At 39.5% G+C, this 17,408-nt stretch overlaps 1 protein-coding gene across 1 annotated transcript; it reads right to left on the bottom strand.

Moving 5' to 3' along the window:
* Positions 1-4,276: 4,276 nt before the first annotated feature.
* LOC115209417 (splicing factor 3A subunit 2-like) lies at positions 4,277-16,918 on the bottom strand. Its single transcript, XM_029777827.2, is given in 10 exon segments — positions 4,277-4,481; positions 4,484-4,765; positions 6,353-6,421; positions 7,313-7,453; positions 9,020-9,069; positions 9,501-9,610; positions 11,238-11,284; positions 12,673-12,744; positions 13,906-14,046; positions 16,792-16,918. Coding segments are annotated over 9 exon segments (987 nt in total). The 5' UTR covers positions 14,032-14,046; positions 16,792-16,918; the 3' UTR covers positions 4,277-4,391.
* Positions 16,919-17,408: the final 490 nt, after the last annotated feature.

The raw sequence follows: 17,408 nt of genomic DNA, 5'->3' as shown, positions 1-17,408 counted from the left end.
CATTGTTGCACTCGTTTGTGAAACATCCTCACATCAACTTTCACCACTTCTGCCACGTTCCTCTTCCAGTTCCATTTCATTTGGACCTCCAGCCACATCTTTACCATCGGTCATCTTCCATATGCATCACAATTCCCGACCAGAACAATCTTCTCTCCTACACACTACATCTGACCCCTTGTAAGCCCAGTTTCCCACTCAACCCCGTTGTTCATCCCTACAGATATTCACCTAGACAAGGGTAGCTTTCAGTGAAACTGGTATTGTGAGAATGTCAATTAGTCTTGGCTTCAACAACACTCCAAACGTTACTAGTCCACAGAATTGAAATCTGGTGAGTTTGAAGGCCACAGCTTTGGTGTTACCCATGATTATAAAGATTGGGTAATATTCATTCTTTGGTTGCACAAGCTTTGTCAGATGTTGAGACCTGTTGGGGCAAGTGAAATCAAAATTGAACCAAATCCTATGACTGCCGCTGGACTGACTCCTGTGCAGGTGGCAAGTAAAGAAACACCGTTTCAACCCTGTGCTTGAGGAGATCCATTGAGTCAAATACATCAACATCAAAAATCAATGGAAGTTGTAGTTGTGATACCTGTGCCAGTGGCACATAAAAGAACCATCCGAACGTGGCCGATGCCAGCGCCACCTTGACTGGCTTCCGTGCCAGTGGCACGTAAAAAGCACGAACCGATTGTGGCCGTTGCCAGCCTCACCTGGCACCTGTGCTAGTGGCACGTAAAAAGCACCCTGGTTGGCGTTAGGAAGGGCATCCAGCTGTAGAAACACTGCCAGATCAGACTGGAGCCTGGTGCAGCCTCCTGGCTTCCCAGACCCCGATCGAACCGTCCAATCCATGCTAGCATGGAGAACGGACGTTAAACGATGATGGTGATGTACAACCTTCCACTGTGTACTTCATCCATCCAGGGCTTAACAACCATCTCATGGAAAGATACAAGATGACATGGCCTTTGTTACTCACTGCTCCTAAAACCATCACAGTTGCTGGAAACTTAATATGCATCACTGAGGGCAAAGATCTGCACATAACCATCTCTCATTTTTGTTTTTGTTTGGTCTTGGGCAAAGTTTATCTCATCAGAAAACCTAAACCTGCCATGAGGGATTTTAACTCTGCTAAGCAAGCACCTGGCAGGGGTCAAATGGTTTTCTTGTCTTTGCAGGCATGTTTTGTCCTCTCCTCAGAACAGACGACTCGTATCGAATGTCCTTGTGCACCGCTCTTCTGATAGTCGTCCACTCCAACACCCAAAGTTCTTTGCCATAAGTCTTCATTGATTTTCCAAGATCTTCATTGGTGATCTTTTGAACCTGTTGAACGAATTGCAGTGTCCAAATATTTAGAATGTCTTTTTTTCTTTGTCTTTAATTCAGTGGAAACATTCTTACTAGAGCCTTCCAATTCCATGCAGCCTCCAGAAGGTTGCCAATTCCTAAATCGCTCTGATCTTCACATGACTGCATGTCTTTCCATTTCTTATGTATTTCATCTGCCACGGAGGACCTGAAAGAAATAAAAACCTTTTCATCTGAAGAGTAATTAACACACCAATGATTAAGTGCCCTGAAATATCCCTCACAGCTTGTATTTTTTTGTCAACCAACCTATGATCCCACAGGCCCCAACCCCTACTTGACATTAGGGACACGGTTAGAAAATATTTTCTCCTCTCCTGCATACATAGTCCTGGGCAAACCATGGCCCCAGGAGACCTGAATGGCACACCTAAAAATAAATTACCTGGGTTGTTCTTAGTAGTGCAGCCCACCTGATGGTAAATCAGATTTTAAGGGACTCACTTCTCAAAAAAGGTTGCCCAATGCTCCATATATAGAATGGTTCTGTCTTCTTTCCACTTAATAAAACAGTTGTCTTCCTTAACTCTAAGACTTTTCCATTCTAAATTTTGTCTCCACATCAAAGACTTCCTTAGCAAATTTTCCTGTTTTAGCTAAAAGTGAAAGGTCGTTATGAACGTGTAAGAATTCCCATAGACAGCTTAAACCTTTCTGTTACAGTCTGAAGAATTATAATAAACAGGAGAGTTGGATCTTGATGGACACCTACCTGAACACTAAGTTCCTCATTAACATGACTGGAAAATCATTGTACATGGTTTGCACTGCTTTCACGAGGCGTCCCTAGATTTTTAACTGTGAAATTAAATTCCAGTTATTCCAGTAAAGATGTTAAACATCTACCAAAAAATAGAATTGTCATTTTCTGCAATTCACATTGGCTCAACAAACTTGACATAGTTCAGCAACAGAAGTCATTTCAAACATGACATTCTTCAACAAAGACCGTTATGTAAAACTGCTTTCCATCGTTAAGGGAAACGAAACGTTGAGTGGATAGACCTAATTTCTACAGTGAAAAAGTTCAAGACCAGCACACAACATAGCCAAGGGTCCTTGACAAACACTTTCTTCAGATTAACAAATAGAAGCACTCCGTCGGTTGCGACGATGAGGGTCCCAGCTGATATGATCAACGGAACAGCTTGCTCGTGATATTAACGTGCAAGTGGCTGAGCACTCCACAGACACGTGTACCCTTAACGTAGTTCTCAAGGAGATTCAGCATGACAAGGATGGCCCTTTTGAAATACAGGTACAACAGAAACAGGGAGAAAGAGTGAGAGAAAGTTGTGGTGAAAGAGTACAGCATGGTTCACCACCACCCCCTGCCGGAGCCTCAAGGACCTTTAGGTGTTTTCGCTCAATAAACACTCACAATGCCCGGTCTGGGAATCGAAACTGCGAGTCTGCTGCCCTTAACCACTGGGCCATTGCACCTCCACAGATTAACAAATGCTAAGACAAACTTAATCTTGACCGAACTTCTCTTGAAGCTGTCTCATCAAGCAGAGTGTGAGAGGGACTCAAATCCAAACCAATTCTCTTTCTAATAAATCGTGCCAAACTATTTCATAACACGGTCCATCATTTCTTTCTAAATCACCCTTGCAGCATCTCCATCCATCTGACATGACGAGTTCCTGTTCTGCCTGGGTTGATTAACTTTAAATAACAAACTAGTCTTAAATAAAACATGGCATTTGAGACTACGGAGGATAAGGTAGCACGAGGTACAAGATGCTAGAAAGTAAGACAGGATGGTCATATGTAGAATGTTTTGGATCATTGGTATACTCAACCAAGGTTGACCTAGGGCTAAATTTGACTGATGCTATTTCACCAACTGACTTCCTTCCAGAGAGATGAAAGATATTGGCAACTTGGGTAGATTTAAAATAATTAAACATTGAAAAGTAGTTTGTTGATAAGAGAATTGGCTCAATTAATTCTCTTAACACCCTTATTATTAGCAAAGCAAGGGTAGAGGGCTGACAGAATCTCAAAGACACGGCAGACGAAATGCCATCCAGGATTATTTTGACTGGTCTTTTATTCTTTTGGAGGTTATTAGAATAAAGGACCAGGCAATTAATGGGGTTGAGCCTGTGGTAGAGACTACAGCCCTTCCCTTCCGAATTACTGACCAGAACAGAAACCACTACTGCCAAGCCAAAACTAACATTACAATCACAGGCGTGGCTGTGTGGGTAAGAAGCTGGCTTCCTAATCACATGGTTCTGGGTTCAGTCCCAGTGCATGGCACCTTGGGCAAGTGTCTTCTACTGTACCCTTGGGATGACCAAAGCCTTGTGAGCGGATTTGGTAGATGGAAACTGGAAGAAGCCTATTGTGTGTGCATGTATAACATCATCATCATCATCATCACCATTTAACGTCCATCTTCCATGAATGCATGGGAAGGACTATGCGTATGTGTGTGTGTGTGCATCTGTGTTTGTCTCCTACTTCTGCTTGAGAACCGGTGTGGGTGTGTTTACGTCTCTGTAACTTAGCAGTTTGGCAATAGAGACCGATAGAATAAGTACCGGGCTTTCAAAAAAAGTTCTGAAGTTGATTTGTTTACTTTTTTACTTGTTTAAATCATTTGACTGTGGCCATGCTGGAGGACTGCCTTTAGTCGAGCAAATCGACCCCAGGACTTATTCTTTGTAAGCCTAGTACTTATTCTATCGGTCTCTTTTGCCGAACCACTAAGTTACGTGGACGTAAACACACCAGCATCGGTTGTCAAGCTGTTTGACTAAAATTCTTAAAGACAGTGCTCCAGTATGGCCACAATCTAAAGATGAAAAAAAAAACATCATAAAAACAACAAAAAAAAAAACATTTACAATTTTTATTTTTTTAAGAATGTGTTTTTTTTTTCTTTTTTGGGGTTTATTTGTGTTTTTAGTTTTCCAGTCCCAAACGAAGGAAATGAAGGAAATAAATTCTTTCTTTTTGTAAAATAAAAAGAAAAGATAAAACTAAAATGGAGATGATCAATTCGGCATTGGAGGGGGTGGAGGTGGGGGTGGCACAGAGGGATGTGGGATGTTTGGAACGGAGGAAGACGGACCGGTGGGGGGACGGGTGGTGGGGGAGGGGCAGTGGGTAGAGGAGCAGAGGGGGGTGGTCCATGGGGTGGAAGAGAGGAAGGAGGGGGAATTGGGGGTGGTGCTACAGGAGGTGGCCCCATCGGCGGGGGAGGGCGTGGTGGCATCATCCCTGCCAAGGACATAGGTGGCACCACTGGTGGGGGTGGTGGGGGCATGCGCTGTGGTAACGGTAGACTCCTCGGTTGGTTGGTTGGTGGCGGCGGAAGCGTTGGCTGGTTCAATTTCTGATCCAGTTTGAAAGCAAACTGCAAAAAGAACTGGGAAACAAAAAAAAAAGACAATAATGAAATTGATTCAAATTAATTAAAACAGGTTTGGATGACAGTCGTTAGTGACATGAAAAAAATATGAGAAGGAGAGAAAGAGGGAAAGCAACAGGGAGTGGTTAGGGGCTGGAAGATCTCAAGATGCTGGTCCTTAATGACCAAAGGAACACAGGATTGAAAGTGATGGCAATAAGCAGTATTGCAGATCTGTCTTGGTATTCTTTTCTACTCTAGGCACAAGGCCTGAAAAATTTGGGGGGAGGGGGGCAGTTGATTAGATCGACCCCAGTATGCAACTGGTACTTGATTTATTGACCCTGAAAAGATGAAAGGCAAAGTTGACCTCAGAATGTAAAGATGGACAGAATACCTATTTCTTTACTACCCACAAGGGGCTAAACATAAAGGGGACAAACAAGGCCAGACAAACAGATTAAGCTGATTATATCGACCCCAGTGCATAACTGGTACTTATTTAATTGACCCCGAAAGGATGAAAAGCAAAGTCGACCTCGGCGGAATTTGAACTCAGAACGTAGCGGCAGACGAAATACTGCTGAGCATTTCACCCGGCGTGCTAACGTTTCTGCCAGCTGAGCATTTTGCCTGCACGTGCTCATGTTTCTGCCAGCTGAGCATTTTGCCCGCACGTGCTCATGTTTCTGCCAGCTCACTGCTTTGGACTTGTCTTGATTAAAGAGATGAAGACAGAGAGATTCAAGTATTTCTTTGCTGAGGTTATAAGTAGAATAAATGGCTAGTTGTGGCATTAATCTTTTTGTTAGTATTTTTCTGTTGAAAAACATTGCCTTTGAAAATATTGATGAATTTAGAACTGCTGTTTTTAAGCTGATATTTGGAAAATAACATGAAATTTTCATGTGAGATTTTAATTTAGATCACATTTAAAAACAGGGAATTTTTTATTAAAGAACCAAGGGCAGTTTCAGGAAAGCCATGTAAAATCAAGTTGGTTCTGGAATGTTCTTCTGACTTCAGCTGAAGCCTCTTGTTACCTGCCTTTGTTAATTTTGGAAAGAATGAAGAATTTACTAAAATGAATTAAGCCAGTGTTTGGAACATAACATGAAATTATGACGGAAGGTTTTAATCAAGATCACTTTAAAACGGAGTTTGTATCAAAGAACCAGGAACAGTCTCAGATGGACAAGAATCAAAAGGGTTCAATTACTCCAAGCTGACATGAAAGAGAAAGAAACACATTCCATGGAATGTTATTTCTAAATCATCATCATCATCATGATCGTTTAGCGTCCGCTTTCCATGCTAGCATGGGTTGGACGGTTCAACTGGGGTCTGGGAAGCCAGAAGGCTGCACCAAGCTCCGGTCTTATCTGGCAATGTTTCTACGGCTGGATGCCCTTCCTAATGCCAACCACTCCGTGAGTGTAGTGGGTGCTTTTTATGTGCCACCGACACAGGTGCCAGACGAGGCTGGCAAACGGCCATGATCGGATGGTGCTCTTTACGTGCCGGGTTTCAGAAATTAAATGATTGTTACGAATCTCTGCACGACTCAAAACACAACTTGTAAGGTTCAAAAAACCAGATACCAACCTGTTTGGTTTCTTTGTTCCAGTAGGTCCACAGCTTTTTAGGATCTTTATCAACTTCCCGACTAGGCACCTAGGGAAAGAAAACAAAATTATCAAACAATATTTGTTTTAAAGCCACTAATGATACTTCCACGATTTCCATTTGGAAAAAAACCTTCATATTTTAATATTTTTGTGAATTTGTATATTTAATAAGTTATAATTTTAAAATATAATTACTTTCCCTTAACACAGAAATGTTTCACCTAAATTTAGCAAAATAAATATTTTGGTGTAAAGAAGAGCATCCAGCTATAGAAAAATACCGAATCAGACTGGAGTCTGGTCCAGGCCCTCAGCTTTCCAGCTCTGGCCAAACCGTCCAACCCATGCTGGTATGGACAATGGACGTTAAATGGTGATGATGATATATATATATATGATGTGCCTGAGAAGATCCATCAAGCCAAGTGAAATCGTGGTCATGACAGATACTGGCGTTATGCATGCAGCTGGCACACAAAAGCACCCCTTATACTCTTGAAGTGGTTGACATGTTAGGAAGGGCATCCAGCCATAGCAACCATGTCAAAGCAGACTGGAGTCTGGTCCAGCCCTGGTCAAACCGTCCAACCCATGCCAGCATAGACAATGGACGTTAAATGATGATGATTATATATATATATATGTACATGTGGCCACACTTTCTCTTTCATCCTATCTACCACACATATTTTGGTTTCAAATTTTGTCACATGGGGGAGGGGTTATTCGATTACCTTTACCCCTGTGTACAACTGGTACTTATTTTATTGACCTCAAAAGGAGGAAAGGCAAAAGTTGACCATAGCAGAACTTGGAACTCAGAACGTAAAGATGGACAAAATACTGCTCAGCGTTTTGCCAGCTGACCACCTCTACTTCATATATTTTGTAAAGACAAGAGATGCGTAGGGTTGGAAGAGTGGACTTAAAGGCTTACCTTAAAGGCAATAGTTTCATAAGGTTCAGCTGCAAACAGTAAATACTGCCATTTTCTGTCTGGGGGTTCCACTTTCTGTTCATAGGCAGCCATAAATCTGTGACGTGGAATGATTATATCTGCTATCTCTGGATAATCAATCTACAGATAATCAAACAACAACATCCATTACAATTAAGACATCAGATAAATGATTAATGACTACTTAACAAGATATAGATTAAATTAAATTAGCAACTCAATTTCATTCCTAAACTAATAAAATGTTTTGGGAAGAACACAATTCAAAGAAGGGGGACAATTCTAAAACAATTTACAGAACAAGTTTATATTTGGTGGAATTGATGTCAGGAAATTGAAACCATTTTTCTTCTTCAAAAACACCCGACAAATATGGAAGGAGTCAACAAAATCTTGCTGGATTAAACTTAGAATTTGCACACATGTTTTTACTGATATTTCTGTAGAAAGTAGCACCATGAAGTATAAGAGAGGGAGAAAAGACAAAGATGGAATGCTAATAAAAATTAGTTGTCATCAAAATCTTCAATAATAAAAGAATCTTGAAACCAATTTTGATAAAAATGTATTAAAGTTGGAATTTGTAAGAATTTTCTAGACAGTATAGATTTTAATAATTCTTTTATTTTAGTAAAAGTTATAAACTCGAAACTACTCAATAAGCAGCTTGTGGTATATATGAAGGACCATATTTTACTCAGTTTAAAAAATGCTTAAATAATTCACCAAAATCAAAACAGAGAATTGACTTTTAAAAAATTTTAATTCTTCTAAAAGGCAAAGACTAGTTATATATTTCTTTATTGCCCACAAGGGGCTAAACATAGAGGGGACAAACAAGGACAGACAAAGGGATTAAGTCGATTACATCGACCCCCCACCAGTGCGAAACTGGTACTTTATTTATCGACCCCGAAAGGATGAAAGGTAAAGTCGACCTCGACGGAATTTGAACTCAGAACGTAACGACAGACGAAATACCGCTAAGCATTTCGCCGGGCGCGCTAACGAGTCTGTCAGCAAGACTAGTTATAGGTATATGTTTGTAGTTAAGAAGTTTGCTTCCACATGGCTTCAGTTTCAGTCCTACTGCACAGCGCCTTGGAGAAATGTTTTCTACCACAGCCCTGACCAAAGCCTTGTGCACAGATTTGATCGATGGAAGCTAAAGGATGTCCCTCATGTGGCTATAAGTGTGCATGTGTATTTCATTGCTATTATGCAAAAGTGTCGTAAGTCCAAAATGCTGCTTTTTCAGAAAACGAAAAAATAGTTTCACCATTCCATAGCAAAACCATTGTACTACACTTTGACAATTTTCGGTATCTTGGCATCTGAAGCAGCTGCAGAGATAATAGATTGACCAAAAGAACCGATTATTGCAAGCAAAAATAAATATTGGAAAAAATGCATTTGGTCAAATTTGGACATACAACAGCTTAACATAATGGCAACGATTTGTATTTCCTCATCTTGACACCATGTGATTGTTGTAAATGAGCATCACTGTCATAGAAGCAGTGCCAGGCATTTCCAATCTTTTGTGAAAATGTCCAGCTAAAGGGAAATATTAACTTGTTTGAGGAAAGCAGTCCTCCAAAACCTGTCTCAATGACTCCCATTTGACCAATGCCAACAAAGGAAAGTGGACATGAAAACAATAATAAAGGATGAGGATTGACTCACCTGAAACAATAAACTCTGTTGCATTGTCTCTGGGTCTCTCTGTTTTGTGACTGAAAAATTTGACAAAGCAAAGTTTTTTAAAAATTACAGAATCAATTTAATGTTTTAAGGACACAACTTTCGTTTTAAAACAACATCTTTCATCTTTTCTACACGACTTCTTGAAAACTACATTCTCTTTACATTTAATTTTTATAACAATAGCTGATATAAATGTGGAATTCTCCGAATCACACTTTACACTGTGTTGTGTGTGTGTGAGAGAGAGAGAGAGAGTAAAAGAGAAATACAGAGAGAGTTAACAATAAGAGGTGTAGGATGAGTGCCTTGGAACTTTCTGAAAAGGATGCATTCAGAATCTTCAGGCAGTCGACCAGACGCAGTAAAAAAAACTAATTAGTCTTCCTAATTGGCTCAGGTGCTTCTACAGCTCACAGAAAGTGAAATAATAAAATGGAGATATAATAGAAAAGAGCCTCACCTTTGTAACCCGGTCGACCAATCTTGACAAATTTTTTGATTTCTACTTTGGCTTTCTCTGGCGCTGGTTGTGCTGGGGCATCCTTCGCCTCCTTTGCTGCACGTCGAGCCCTAAAAATAAAACAAAGAGAAATTAATCATGGAAACTAAATAAGAATTTCTGAAGAATTACCATTTGGAAATGGTTTCGTGGAACCCAGTTTTGGTGAATGAAGATTCTGGTTACCATCTGACACTTCAATGGAAAATAATATAAAATCTCAGGAGAGAGGAAAACCGCAACAACCTGAGTTTCCAGTCCACTTTGTGGGGTGGGTGGCATTAGGAAGGGCACCCAGCTGTAAAAACTATGTCAAGACAGACCTTGCCAGTGCTGGTGCCACATAAAAAGCACTCAGTCCAATCTGTAAAGTAGTTTGTTGACAGGAAGGAATCAACCATAAAAACGGACGGTTGAGCTTGGTGCAATCCCTTGGCTTGCCAGCCCCTGTCAAACCATTCAACCCAGCATGGAAGACGAACGTTAAACGACGATAATGATGATGATGGTGGTGATTAGATTAGATTATTTTATTATTGATACTGTATTTTCAATTTTCATCTGTCACTTTGAGTTTCTGCATCGCCCACCAGATAAGGGATCAGGGGATCCTGTCAAAGGCTTTCTCCAAGTCCACAAAAGCTAAGTATAGGGGTTGAGAGAGGAATAAAGATTACTAAATGGTTTTGAAAAAAAAGAATTCATTGAATGAAAACTTAACTGGATCGAAGTATATTTATTCACTGTTCCTAAATCAACACAAAAAGGGTTTGTTTTTTGCAGCTAAGGACAACCTAACAGCAAACACTAATTCAGTTTCCAAGTGCTATACCTTTTTTGTTGTTAAAGGGAGAGAAGCCTTGGAGTACACTGGATCCTATCCAACCCATGCCAGCATAGAAAACTGATGTATGATGATGATGATATGTGCAATAAAACATAAAAGACAGTGCCACAAATGAAACCCTTGTGCCAGCGTCACGTAAAAGACCCAGTGCTGGTCCCACATAAAAAGTACCCAGTTACACTCAGTAAAGTGGTTGGCATTAGGAAGGGCATCCAAGCATAGAAACCCTGCCGGAATAGAGAATGGAGCCTGGACAGTTCCCATCCTTATCAGCTTCTGTCAAACCGTCCAACCCATGCCAGCATGGGAAAAGGACATTAAATGAAGACAAGTGAGATTGTAAGGTTACACAATGCAAACTCGTAAATTCTTTAATCTGGTGATTCTTTAGTCATAGATCACAACAAACTAAATGAAATGCAGATTGTAATATCTGCTTTTTCTTTTTTTATTTAATGTCTTCTTTGGTCTTGGATCAACCAGTGACTAATAAAAGAAATTTGGGAATGTTCGTATTCTTGGATGGCAGGGTTAAACCATCCCCATCTGACCCTTGATGGTCTTTAGTGGAGTCTAATCTGTTCCAAGTATTTGGATGGGGTCTCCAACTTCTTCCATTCTCACCCAAAGGTCTTAGACTCCCTGAAAAGGGTCACTGGGCACCGATTATCTCCCCTGATCTAGTCATTTTAAAACTATTCTGTAAAACTGAGAAAGTTTAGAGACATCAACTAAACACAAGAGATGTTGGACAAGTTTCTATGCCTCAGTCTATTGAAGCACCAAATTAAAAACATAATAACTTCGATAGAGATGATTAAGAAAATCAATAAAAATACAAAAACACTTACAAATTGGCCTGGTGCTTTTTCCCTTGAGTATGGGCCAAGTAGCTACCCTGAAAAGAAACAAATACAAAAAGTTCCCTTCAAGCTGTCATCATTCATAGATACAAGGAAATTGCTGAGAGAGTTTAACCCTTTCGTTACCGTATTTCTGTTGAGATGCTCTGTGTTTCTTTCAATTACTTTAAATATAACAAAGAATTTAGTAAAATAACTTAGTTATCATTCAGCTAGTGTTAGGAACATAAATTGTGACTTAAGGTTTGGTGGAACACTTATGAAGACAAGACTTTTGTACTCAGAGCCAGAACCGGTCTCAGCCGGGTTGGTAACGAAAGGGTTAAGACAAAGTAGTAATTAATATACGATGATTATCAGTTTTAAATTCTACATCATCGACTATTCGCAAGTTTGGAATGAACGGATGAGTTTGAATGTTTACCTCACTGAGATTGTTTTAATTAACATCATCATTGATAATTGCATCACCATGGCCGTTGCCAGCCTCGCCGTGGCCGTTTGCCAGCTCCGTCTGGCACCTGTGCGGGTGGCACGTAAAAAGCACCCACTATACTCATGGAGTGGTTGGCATTAGGAAGGGCATCCAGCCGTAGAAAGACTGCCAGATCAGACTGGAGCCTGATGCAGCCTCCTGGCTTCACAGACCCCAGTCGAACCGTCCAACCCATGCTAGCATGGAAAGCGGACGCTAAACGATGATGATGATGATGATGATATGGGAAGGTGGCAATGGCAAGCTGATAGGATTGTTTGCACAGCAAGCTAAATGCTTAGCAGCATTTCACCTGGCTTTACGTTCTGAGTTCAAATCCTGCTGAGATTGATTTGCCTTTTAGCTTTTTGGGGTCGATAAAATAGGTACCAGTTGAACACCAGGGTCAAAGTAATTGACCTAACCTCTCTTCTGAAATTGCTGGCCTTGTGCCAATATCTGAAACCAACATTTTACTCCAGGGCAAAAGCAGCAGCAACAGTAATACTACCTACTACTACTAGTAGTAGTAGTAGTAGCAGCAGCAGCAAAGCCAAACTTATAAAATACTTTCCATAGATAATGTATTGATATTTTCTTTCATTCCATTCAAGAAGGGTTGGATGAAAACCATTTCTTATGTTGAACATTTAGTCCTCTTTTAAGAACAGTTTTCAAAAGCAAAAAAAAAAAAAAGGGCCCTGCCACCACATGTAAACAGCGGAATATAGTATTTGGGTCAGAAACCTAACAAAAATACAGGAGATGAGCAACGAAAGGTACCTAAAGCCTCTGACTTTGTAGATCAACCGAAAGGTTGGTGCTAAGGCTTTTAGATTCCAAATCAATGTGTGTCAAAGAGCCAAGGGAAGCAGTTGGCATCTTCATCAAATGTTTCTTAAGGAACACAAAATAGAGATTGCGAGAGAAACAGTCGGAAAGATTTACCTCATTGTTGTGTAATGTCAAACATAATTTACATTCATAAGATCCCAAATGATTTTTCATAAAATAAGGGTCCTGAAAAGAAGCAAAAACAAACAAAAATTAGTTTTCCCATTTAAATACATTCAAGAAAAAGAAAAAAAAATTCACTTTTAAAGTTGAATTGTCTGGAATAAATACATAAACCGTTATAGGTAGACAAACAGACAGACGTCTCAGTGTGGATTGAAGGCTACTACAAACAACCTTAATTTTTTACCCTTACTGGGGGTCATATGAGAAGCGTCTACACCATTTGATGAATCCCAGAGAAAGAAGCAGCCATTCTGCATGAAAACACATCAAATCCAGAAACTGCAGAGAAAACTAACCAATCAATATGCTCAACTCTTAATATGGGAGGTTTTAGCAACAGGCAACCCATCCCACACACAGGATCAACATAGGGTACCGTAGCTGTAAACCTACAGAGCAGACAGATAAAAATATCCCTTATTTTATATTCCTATTTTTCAGAAAAAGATTAGGTAATAAGAAGAGATGACCGCATTTAACCCTTTTTGTTACCCTATTTTTGTTGAAATACAGTTGTGCTTTGAATTAATTGTGAAAGTAAAGAACTTATTAAATAACTCTTGTTATCAAACTCGAGTTTGATGATAAATTAACTTGAAATTTTGTTGGAAACTTTTAATGTAGATTGGTTTAAAACAAGAAGTGTATATCAGGGAAACAACCTTGGGCTGACCAAAGCCTTAGAAGTGGATTTAGGGGACAGAAACTGAAAGAAGCCCATTGTATATATGAGAGAGACAGAGAAAGTGTGTGTATGTATTTGTGGTTGGGTGATTGCTGTACATAAACGTCCTCATACAAGCAGTGTTCTTCGTTTCCAATCTTTCATGGAAATACGTCTGGTTGTGGGGAATATTACCTGCACAGGTGAAACAGCTGAAAGAAAGGGCATGAGCCAGTCACAGGAAATTTGCCTCAACAAATTCCATTTGATCCGTACAAGTATGGGAAAGCAGGGATTAAAACAATGGTGATGGTCACGAAATGACTTTTGTGGTGTTAATTATTTGACTATGGAATAGGAAGGAACCAATTTTTGCTAGAATAAAACCGAGTTGCACAATCTGAAGTTCCAAATCTTCAACTCTGTCTAAATTCTGTACCAAATTCTGGCAGAGCAAATGAAGAGGAAAAATAGATTTCTGTGGGATATTTTCTTACCTTATTTAAATTAATGGTCTCCAAGGCCAACTGTCGCATTCGCTCTCGCCGGTCGAGGTTGGTTTCTGAAGCAGATGCCAACCCTCCAGAACCAGTCTTACCACCAGGTCGGTGTTGCAAATCCATAATTATTCAATGTGTCTGAAAAAGAAAAAAAAAAATCAATCAAATTGATCAAAAGACAAAGCAACAATAAAAAACAGTCATAAAATTGTATACAAAATTCATCATCATCATCGTTTAACGTCCGTTTTCCGCGCTAGCACGGGTTGGACGGTTTGACCGGGGTCTGGGAAGCCAGGAGACTGCACCAGGCTCTAGTCTGATCTGGCAGTGTTTCTACAGCTGGATGCCCTTCCTAACGCCAACCACTCCGCGAGTGTAGTGGGTGCTTTTTACGTGCCACCTGCACAGGTGCCAAGAGGGTCTGGCATCGGCCACGATCGGTTGGTGCTTTTAACGTGCCACCGGCACGGAAGCCAGTCAAGGCGGCACTGGCATCAGCTAAAATTAGGAGAGCAACATGGTAGGGAGGAGAGAAGAATACATTGAAGCAGATCAAGTAACATTGAGCAAAGAATGTCGTGAATTACAACATATCTGGAGCCTTGCTGTACTCAAGAAGATCTGTGCACCAGAGCAGAATTGAAACCAGTGCTGGTGTCAAGAAACTTTGTAAAGTGGTTGGCATAAGGAAGGGCATCCAGCTGTAGAAACCATGCCAGGACAGATAATGGAGCCTGGTGTGGTCCCTGGTCTAACCAGTTCCTGTCAAACCATCCAACCCATGCCAACATGGAAAACAAACATTAAATGACGATGATGATGATGATGATGGTGTGTGTTAAAACAAAAAAATAAAGTAAATATTTTCAGAGGAAAAGGTGTACAATTCAAGGGAGGTTTGGCTGTTGTTTCTAGCACATCCCAAACCCCCTCCCATTTACCCTTTACAGTAATTCTCAGTTAGAACCATTGTGATGCAATAGGACAAGGTTGGATATTTCACTTGGATACAATTCATTCAAGGGTTTTCCGCGTAGTCCCTGTGTCTACTCAACTTCCCTGAGGACTTTGAGAGTACCCCATTAGGATAGGTAGGATCTACCTTGATAAATTGTGATTGCAAAGTGAACTCTTAACCTATGCTACATCCATACAAGGCATACCTACACAAGAGTGATCATGGCAAGGTAGTTAGGCCAGATATAGTTTCAGAGTTACTTATTTGGCATAACTACAGATGTGTGCCCCAACGGCTTTGTTGCCTCATAACGTCCAGAAAAATGAATACTTTTTCATGAAATTTTCAACGAAGACTGCTTAGATGCTGTGAATTCAGAGTATATAGGGATTTAGGGGATAAAATTTCCCAAGAGGGTGGGGAGAGGAGTTTCGGAAAATTCACATGATCCAACTTTTTTACTTTTCAGGAAAATGGATATCTTTTAATGAAATTTTATACAAATACTTTTCAAATGGCATAGAATGCGATTATAAAGAAATTTGTGGAGAAAATGTTTACCGAGGGGGTGGGGAAAGGAATTTCGGATCAGTAAGACCAAATAAGTTGGAATTACTTCGTTCTGACAAGCATTTTCCTAATTTTTTTTATTTCACCAGACTTCAAAATGATGAGGGGCCACCTTTTTATAAAAATACAAAGGTTTGAAATTTTTCCTCCGGCCATTCCTTACCATCCCACTCTGGACAAATTTCGGCCAATTTTTTTAAACTTAAAAACCATGTAAATTGTAAATATTTTCAGAGGAAAAGGTATATGATTGAAGGAAGATTTTGCTGTTGTTTCTAGCACATCCCAAACCACCTTGTTTTTACTCTCACATGTTTCAAATGGCATATATTATGATTATAAAGAAATCTGTGCGGAAAATGGTTTTCCTTGGCGCAATTCGTTTAATACCCATTTACTCTGAATCCACAGCATCTAAGCGGTATTTGTTGAAAATTTCCTTAAAATGTATCCATCTTTCTGGATGTTATGAGGCAACAAAGTCGGGGGTGGGGGCCACATCTGTAATTATGTCACTCAGTTTATATTTTAAATATTTAGAAGACAGTTTTCCTGGTTTGTTTAGAAAATTCGATGCTGTTCATGTTTGTCTTGGAGTCTTCTGGCTGGATTTCCTTTTGCGTCAACAGAATCAGATGAGAGAGAGAGAGATGGAGTTATGTAAAAACCGACTGCAGAAATAGAACAAGACATTTCTAATCGATCACAATAGAAAGACTATAAGGCAATCTTTCGTCTCTAGTAGACCTTTCCGTCGATTTCCGTAAAAAAATTTTTTTTTTTACATATGGGCTTGCGGGAACTTTTGAAGTAATGAGAGCGAAAGAGACTAAGAGAAAGTGATTGTATGACGAGGGAAGTTCTTTTGAAGTTACCGTGCATGTGAAGCATTGATGTACATGTGTGTGTGTGTTTGATGGGGTGTGGGAGACAGACAGTATGGACTATAATTACAGATCAGGGGTCAGTCAAGATCGATGTAGAGAAATAGAATAGAAGTCAAGAGGGGGAAAGACATAAAGTTGGTAGCAAGGATTACTAAATCTTATTCCAAACGGACTCCGATCGGATTAAACATTAATTAATAAGAATTAATAGACCACACTCAGGTCACAGAAATAATAATTATAACCGCATGGGAGGCTTTGATTCCGTTTAAAACTAATAATTGTAAATATTTAAACTAATTAACACCAAAAAAGCGGGTTTCCTTATGACAAACTCCGAAGAGTTTTTTAATCATCCAAATTAACAGAACTGTGGCTAATTATGTAAGTTTATTAATTTACAGGGAATAATTAACACTTTTAAAATGAAAAAAACAATTAAAATTGGGATCAAAAGATACTTACAGATCGGAATATGTGAAATTAGAAGAAAACACGTTTAAGGAAAAAAAAAGGATCTGAACAAAACCGGGTGTTCCTGTACCGGATGTAGAATTATGGGAAACGGAAATAGAACTCTTCTGCCTATAAGGGTTATCGCCCCTCCCTTTAAATTTAGTGTCTTGGACACTGTTTATTCATTTCGATAATTTTAAATATATAATTATGTGATAGAATATATTATGTTATATTAATATAGAAAAACATCTTTCTCCTTCCTCTTTCATTTTACTCAATTTAGCCATAGAAAAGAAAATACATTTGCTTGTAACTCGTTTGGCAAAATATTAGTTTCGTTTTTCACCTAACAATTTCACTTTTTATACGTTCTTTTTGATACTAAATTCTTGTATTTCGACATTAACTACATGTTAAATGTTTTTATTTTTAAAAAAGCATTTAGGTAACAAAGGAGAATCTTTTCGGTTTGACCGGCAGTTTTTTCTAGCGGTGCCATATGAAATTGTCACCCATAATTATGACCCTAGTGTCGATCTATTGCATTTCAATGTTTTAGGGTTAGGGCTAGTGGTCGGGGGCAAGGGTATCTTTTTTTTCTTCAGAAATGTAAATAAACCCAA

This window comes from Octopus sinensis, linkage group LG3, assembly GCF_006345805.1.
Source record: "Octopus sinensis linkage group LG3, ASM634580v1, whole genome shotgun sequence".
Classification (NCBI taxonomy): Eukaryota; Metazoa; Mollusca; class Cephalopoda; order Octopoda; family Octopodidae; genus Octopus; species Octopus sinensis.
Note: the sequence above shows the minus strand (reverse complement) of the source record. Positions and strands in the feature narration are given on the sequence as shown.